We start from the raw sequence: 8,018 nt of genomic DNA, 5'->3' as shown, positions 1-8,018 counted from the left end.
AGCCAAAGAGCAGTAGTAAAGCATGGGGACTCGCTGCTCTTCTAGACGATAATCTCGGAGATGAAGAGGAAGAAGAAGATGAAGCTCAAGACGAGGAATTCACTGCTGGTGATGACGACGAGGAGGAAGAAGATGAATGGACATCTGGTGAAGAGGACGAAAAACCTGTTGGGAATAGTAGTAAAGACGATGATGCAAAGAACGATGATGATGAAGATGATGAAGAAGCAGATGATGATAATATGGAAGATGGTGTGTGTTGATTTGTTCAATCTTTCACATAACTTTTGGAACTACAGCTTCCGCGTATGAACCATATTCGTCTCATATTTATAACTGATTTGATGATCTACCTCATTAGAAGTCGCGGGACTCTTCCAAGAAGCTGAAGAGATGGGCGACGGAGGAGATATGGTGGTAGGATTACGGTCTGGCAAACAACGGTCTAGACATGCTGCTGCTGGTAGTAATGAAAAGATAGCTGGATCTGGTAGTGGATCAGGATCTGGTGCTGCTACTAAACGTAAAGCTGATGATACAGACAAACCACCGTCATCACCCGATAAAAAGAAGCCCAAATCATAAAAAACCGGATGTTTATATTGCCGCAATGATCGTTTGAATGCAAACTTATAGGCTTTATATGTGATTTGTAACTTTGTAGTGTACCTAGTATATGTAAAACGTGCAGAGTTTGTGATTGCAATTTGGTGCACTTGACGTGTTTCGACGCCGTACTTGACGTGTCTTTTGCCAGGAAAACATGCTATCATAAGGGAAGAACATATATAGCTTGAAACGTGCCTCGCCGAAGCCTTGTTTGTCGTCTTGAGTCTCCGTTGCTTTGAATTCCCAAACCACTCATAACACGATTGCGAGACAGACAAGCAAGATGGCTGCAGCTGCAGCTGCCACAGGCACAGATTCAATAGCATATACAGTCATACAGCAAGAAGGTAACAACTACAATTACAATTACTCGTGTCTCATGTCTTGTTATCAAAACATTTAAACATTTTCACCAAAACCAATTTAACGACTATTATATCTCAGACGACAAGGAGCAACCAACAGTCCAGGAACTGAAAAATCAACTAGAAAATGGCCGCGATGATGTCAAGATTGAAACAATGAAGAAGATTCTCCTAATAATGTTGAATGGTGATCCATTGTTAGGATGTCTGATGCATGTCATTCGTTTCATCATGCCCTCAAAGAACAAGTCGCTAAAGAAACTTTTGCTTGTGTATTGGGAAATATGTCCTAAACATAATCCGGATGGGAAGTTGAAGCAGGAGATGGTGCTGTTTTGGTACGTGTATTGGGAAGTGTTGGGCATTAGACGTGGAAGAGAGGATGATAGTACTGGAAGTGAATTACTACCAGCTGCCAAGAACAGGAATTGACTCGCTCCGTCTGTTCTGTTTTACTATTGGACTGACCCGACTCTGTTTAGTAACGCACTCCGAAACGATCTCCTACATCCAAACGAATACATACGAGGCATGACATTACGCTTCCTGTGCAAACTTAGAGAAGCTGAATTGTTGGAACCATTGATACCTAGTGTTAGGCAGTGTCTGGTGAGAACGTCAAGTTATATGGATGACATTATCATGCCGTTTCTCACGTTGGTGTTTTGTCTAGGAACATCGACACGCATACGTCCGAAAGAATGCCTTATTGGCTGTATATAGTATTTACAAAAATCACGACTTTTTGATCCCAGATGCTCCTGAACTTGCTGAAAAATGTCTAGCTACAGTAAGAGCAGTTCCTTTAGTTATTGGTGGTGCTTTTTTGGGCCACCACAGATGATATGTGACTGACTATAACATTGTCGTCACTTGCAGGAAGCAGATATGAACTGTAAACGAAACGCATTCGTACTATTAATGAACACCAAACAACAACTCGCAGTCCAATACCTCAATTCAGTCTTTGCTCAAATCACCACCTTTGATGAATTGTTGCAATTAGCATTGATTGAATTGATTAGAAAGGAGGCTAGAGCTAATACCGCTGACAAGGTTTGAAACATGAATCTGAAGCACGATTCGCGCTAAGGAGTGCTGATTTTTTTGGTGCTTAGGGCAAATTCATACAATGCATCTTTTCGTTATTGCATGCCTCTTCACCATCAGTGAAATATGAAGCTGCTACTACATTGGTTGCTTTGACATCACATACATCTGCTGTTAAAGGTATGTTGAAGCATGGACGATTTAAAGTCTAAAAAACCGACCTTCAATATACTACAAATAGCTGCTGCTACAGCATACATTGAACTCATTGTCAAGGAACCAGACAACAATGTGAAACTAATCGTCCTGGATCGACTGAATGAGTTACGTGAAAAGCATGAACGAGTATTAGATGATTTGGTGATGGATATCATGAGAGTTCTTACCAGGTATGTATGCCTAATCAAGCGTCGGTGATAAGTCCTTTTTCACCACCTACTTTCAAACATAGTCCCGATATCGAAGTCCGACGAAAATGTCTCAACATTGCAATGGAGATGGTGTCTACTCGTAATGTAGATGAAGTAGTTGGGTTTTTGAAGAAGGAGTTGCTCAAGACTCATGATCAAGAATACGAAAAGGTAATGCTATTGCGGATGTCTTTATATTTATTTTTTCCTGACGGCTGATCTTCCTCGTCTCTTTATCAGAACACCGAATACCGACAATTATTGATTCACGCTATACATCAATGCGCCATCAAATTTTCTGAAGTGGCTGCTAGTGTAGTTCATGTCTTGATGGAGTTCTTGGCTGATTCTGGAAATACGTCTGCTGTTGACGTTATTGCTTTTGTTCGGTACGTTTATTGCTGATTGTGCGGAGTTAAGAAACCCCAATCAAAGCTGACCAATTAACTATGTAGTGAGGTGATGGAGAAGTTTCCTCAATTACGAGGAGACTTGATCAACAGACTATTAGAATCGTTTACAGAAATGAAGACTGGCAGAGTTTTTAGAGGTGCATTGTGGATTATTGGAGAGTATGCTTTGGATGAACCCGGTTAGTTGCTGTGACATTCTGCTGAACTTTGCTAGGTTTTGCTGCCTCTCAGCTCAATCTCAATCCTCGCTAACATTTCTTCGCCTTCTAGCAATGGAAGAAGCAATGAAACAAATTAGAGTTACATTAGGAGAGCTACCCATCCTAGCATCAGAACAACGAGCACTCGAAGAACAAGATGCTCCCAATGATAGTGATAGCAAATCATCTCCAGGTTCAACAGCAGCTGTACCAGACCATCATAAAACATCACAACGAGTGCTTGCTGATGGTACATATGCCACCGAGAGTGCGTTTTCGGTTGGAGCTAAATCGATTTCGCAGTCCAAGTTGGAAGCGTTGAAGGCTGCTTCCAAGCCACCGTTGAGAGGTATGAGTGTTTAGGTGGACTCTCTAATCAAGATGAATGTCTGAAGTCTTGTTTGTGTTGTTGTAGCTCTGATATTGAATGCTGATTGGTTTGTTGGATCTGTACTGGCCACGACTCTTACAAAATTGGTGTTGCGATACGCACTTTTATCCAAGAATAAGGGCAAGGTTAATACGTACCGATGTGAGGTGAGATTGACCTACCTGCTGTCGTTTTCCCGCATTTTCTGAAGAGATTTTTTGTTCGTGCCTTCGAACTCACTCTTTTTCGAAACTACAAGGCCATGTTGATCATGACATCCATCATCCGAGTTGGACGTTCCGAATTCCCCACATCACCAATCGATGAAGATTCGCATGATCGAATCATGGCATGTTTACGACTCTTGTCGTCTGTTGCGGATGAAGATTCGACTGTCAGGAAGGCGTTTTTGTTTGAAGCTCGCAAGGCGTTTGCACAGATGGTGCTTGAAGAAGAGGTATGTTTGACCAGTTCCATGATGTAGGATTGAGGAATTGACGTTGCCTTTTGTTCTCACCTTCGTTTCTGTGGGCTCATAGAAACGGACAGCGGCCAAATCAGTCTCATCAAAGAAGGTTGTTTCAGTACAAGCTGATGATGTGATTAATTTCAGACAGTTGAAGAGTAAGAAGAATACGGGTGATATGAGCGATGAGGTGAGGTCTATGGCTCTGGTGCAGCATAGGTTTTGTAGTCTGTTGCTGACCACTATTCTTTGTATATTTAACAGTATGAATTGGATATGACGAGAGCAACTGGCATAACGGATCGTGGGGATGATTTGATGTCCAAGTTGAGTCGGGTTGTTCAGCTTACTGGTGAGTATTGATAGGCTTGTTATAAAGTTTTTTTGGTCTTCAACGATGGCACTAAACCGCTGACCGCATGCATTAGGTTTCTCGGATCCCGTGTATGCTGAAGCTTATGTGAATGTCCATCAGTATGATATTTTACTCGGTAAGATCATCCATCAGTCAAAGCAGATCCGTTGTTGTTCAAATCGGGGGTTTTTTCAATGAAATCCAACCACGCTTCGCCCACATCTCATTCTCACCACCAAACATTTCATCACCTCTATTCAACCAGACGTCTTAATTGTCAACCAAACCGAAAACACCCTCCAAAACCTCACACTCGAATTCTCCACATTGGGAGACTTGAAACTTGTCGAAAGACCATCACCACATACACTCGGACCACGTGGATACCACGGCATCAAAGCAAACATTAAAGTGTCATCTACCGAAACTGGAGTCATTTTCGGCAACATTGTGTATGATGGTTCATCATCACAGGATACGAATTGTGTGATTTTGAATGATATTCATATTGACATTATGGATTATATTAATCCTGCAACATGTACTGAAACTCAAGTGAGTGTTCTAGGGTGTGGCGATGAACCATTTCTGGAATGGTAGAGCACTTTTTTTTGTGAGTTTCGCGAACTCACATTCTGTTTTGATCTAGTTCCGGGCAATGTGGACTGAGTTTGAGTGGGAGAACAAGGTTAATGTGAATACCAATATAACGTGAGTTGCTACAATGTTGGGCATTCACGAATTATGTTACATCTTTTTTTCCATCTCGCTCACTCCATTTTCAATGTCCAGTGACTTGAGACCATACTTGGATCACGTCATGAAGTGCACAAACATGGCATGTTTGACACCAGAACATGCGTTATCCGGAGAATGTGGATTTTTAGCTGCTAATATGTATGCTAAGAGTATCTTTGGTATGTTCCTTTGATCAGAACAATTTCTTGACTTGGCACAACTTTTTTTGGCTTGTCTCTAACACTCGTTCGACAGGTGAAGACGCACTAGCAAACATTTGTCTCGAAAAGCAAGGAGACACCGTGACTGGACATATCCGCATTCGAAGCAAGACCCAAGGAATTGCGTTGAGTTTGGGTGATAAGGTACGTGACAGGATTGTTGAGAAAAAAGGAACTCTGTGTATGTGACGGATGCTAACACTCATGTGCGTCTGTTTGCTAGATCACTCTTTCTCAAAAGCAAGCCATTCATGCAGCGGCCTAGAAAGCATCACTTATTCAGACAGGAGCTTCTCCCATTCTTTTCACACCCTTAAAAAACGATATTGCATGTTTGATTTGGATTTGGAAGGAAGAGAATACAAGTAAAAGTTATATATACATGTATTTTTGTTTGTTTTTGGTAGTCGAGTGATTGTGTTAACTTGGGGCATTTGCAATTCTTCAATCGTCGGCATTTTTATAGGATGATTTATCAAACTTAGAGTTATTTTCGGAAGCTAGGTAAGACTGTAGTTTTTGTAATTTGGTGGCACCGATCTCATTGGAGGTCATGTGAAATCCAAAGGTACAACTTCTCTGTGCTTTGCCGGCATCTCACAACTGACCCAAGAAACGGCAATACTAGAGCTAAATCCATCTATTTCTATCTTGATATCTCAATAAGCTTGTGCAGATACGCTGCATACTCTGGTCTTGAAATTTGCATTCTAGTAGACGGTCTTCCTGACTGTCAAACCTGTCAAATGTTGTGGCTTCTCGAGTCCTTTTGCCTAATATTGACTCTGTAGCGTCTATGCCATGTCTAGCAGGATCGACGTGATCGTATTCGAGATGAATATTCATCGCCTTGAGATCGATCTCGACATGTACCATACGTAGCATCAGTAAGATTTACGTCTTGTTGGGCGTTGGATGCCATTGGACACAGGACATCACTTGTGATGTCATCGTCACCATCTGCCCTAAATATCGATAGCAGAAACCTACGCTCCTCTTCATCGAACTGTGGGCTGTTTGAAGCCTCGCCAGTTACAACAAATGGTGGAGATGCTGCTTCAGGCATATTATGCGCCAACTCTTCAGCATTATATCGTAGTGATTGTGACTCGGTTATAGGCTCTGGAGGATTATTGTAGAACACTAACTGCTGGCACTGACCCTTCCTCAGCTTTTGTTTGGATTGCTCATTCTCGCTAGGATTGCCTTCACCACTACTAGTAGGATGCCAGTACCACCAACAGATCACGAGCTAACGAAGACGATGAAAACAATGCTAAAGATGGCAGGAGTCACTGCTTCTGTACGTATGCAACCTTTTTACAAGAGGGAATCGCATCAACAATTTTGACAATTGTGACATTTTCCTAGAGTAAGATATAGCAGAACGTAGTCCTTTATTGCTCGCTGAATCACCTGTACGTCTCGAAAATAACCGTATCGTCGAGAAAGAATCTCCGTCAGAATGGAGTTGATCAAGCTCAGAATGCAGCTACAGGCGGTGTTGATCAAGATGAAATTATAGAAACAGGTTATGCTCTCGACTGGTCATCAGACGACAATGACGTACTTCTGGATATCACGGTGGATTTAGACAGGCCATCCCAGTCTGGCGCATTTGCTTGAAGAGACTCGGATACCATTTTGGAGTATAGAAGTAGAGGAGACTTGCGCTCTTTTATTTCATCCACAGCATCACCATTAGACGAACCTAGTAGCCCTGCATCAATGGTCTCGGGCTTAATGCAATTAAGAGAAGACCGGGATTGCACTGGTCTTGGAAGCTCTCATGAATACAGTACGCATAATGTAGGTTGGTCGAGGGATGTCAATGATGGGTGTATTGAAGGGTCTATTAGGCCATGTATTGATAAATTTTAGCTGCATACTCACCGCCTTGTAAGAACAGTAGTTTTGTAGAGCGTGGTCTCACTTTATATCATTATTCTGCTTCTGTATTCAAAATCAGATATCGAAATGTGCTTCAAATCCATACTTCTATTCTCCCGTTTGCTTCCTGAAACTGACAACTTGTATAACTTGTGAATTACAACGATTAGCTCTATTTGGCATAATATATATGTCTACTGATTTAATAATACAATTGGTTTGCCATATGTGTACATTGGGCCCTCGGACTTCTCTTACTTGTTGATTGAAAATCGGCCTCCATATGCGGGGCTAAAACGACCGCGATGATCTTGATAATCTCGCGAGTCTTCTCGGCCTCTTTTGCCAGTTCTATCGTCTTCCGAGAGTGATCTATGGAGCACTTTTACAGATTCGACATCCGCAATATGTGAGCTAGATCCTTCCATCCATTTTCGTGAGCTTCCTAGCATCATTTTATGTGATGCGGCCATATTAGCACTGACTTCTATACGACTTAGGTGATTCATTGATGGTGGTTCAAGAGTTGGAGCAACTACGGGGTAGCTCTCTTCAAGCCGATTCGAATGGTCTCCAAAGTCGAATGGTGCGTATGATGGTGGGTCAAAGCTGTCATATCTCTGTGCAAAGTCAAAATCATCTATGGCAGACTGCATTCTAGCATTTATAAGAGGATTAATATCATCATTGGTACTTCTGAAGAGATCAATAGAAGGAATCTGTTCCTTATATGCCTGTAGCTGATCAAATACAGGATTGACGTCATGTAGATCATCATATCGGAGATGAGAATCATATCGGTCAGGGCCTTCTTTATGGGCAGCACTACCAGCTTCATAATGATGTACAGCATGGTCATCACTTAATCCTGTTACTAGTTTGGTCCTCTCTTGTCGGTGTTTAGCTTCTCGTTCCTCGACGCTATGTACAT

At 41.9% G+C, this 8,018-nt stretch overlaps 1 protein-coding gene across 1 annotated transcript; it reads left to right on the top strand.

Moving 5' to 3' along the window:
• Positions 1-892: 892 nt before the first annotated feature.
• SmJEL517_g02342 (uncharacterized protein) lies at positions 893-5,462 on the top strand (the record flags this gene model as incomplete). Its single annotated transcript, XM_031168270.1, has 21 exons — positions 893-956; positions 1,054-1,312; positions 1,457-1,583; positions 1,648-1,764; positions 1,854-2,030; positions 2,093-2,204; positions 2,266-2,413; positions 2,476-2,605; positions 2,675-2,823; positions 2,890-3,026; positions 3,118-3,396; positions 3,463-3,584; positions 3,677-3,874; positions 3,957-4,073; positions 4,148-4,235; positions 4,312-4,374; positions 4,504-4,793; positions 4,888-4,949; positions 5,031-5,155; positions 5,232-5,341; positions 5,421-5,462. 21 exons carry the CDS (start codon positions 893-895, stop codon positions 5,460-5,462), a joined length of 2,916 nt encoding a protein of 971 aa, XP_031025739.1.
• Positions 5,463-8,018: the final 2,556 nt, after the last annotated feature.

Source organism: Synchytrium microbalum (assembly GCF_006535985.1).
Source record: "Synchytrium microbalum strain JEL517 chromosome Unknown SmJEL517_scf0009, whole genome shotgun sequence".
NCBI lineage: Eukaryota > Fungi > Chytridiomycota > Chytridiomycetes > Synchytriales > Synchytriaceae > Synchytrium > Synchytrium microbalum.
The sequence above is the reverse complement of the archived record's forward strand: the minus strand, read 5'-3'. Positions and strand labels throughout refer to the sequence as shown.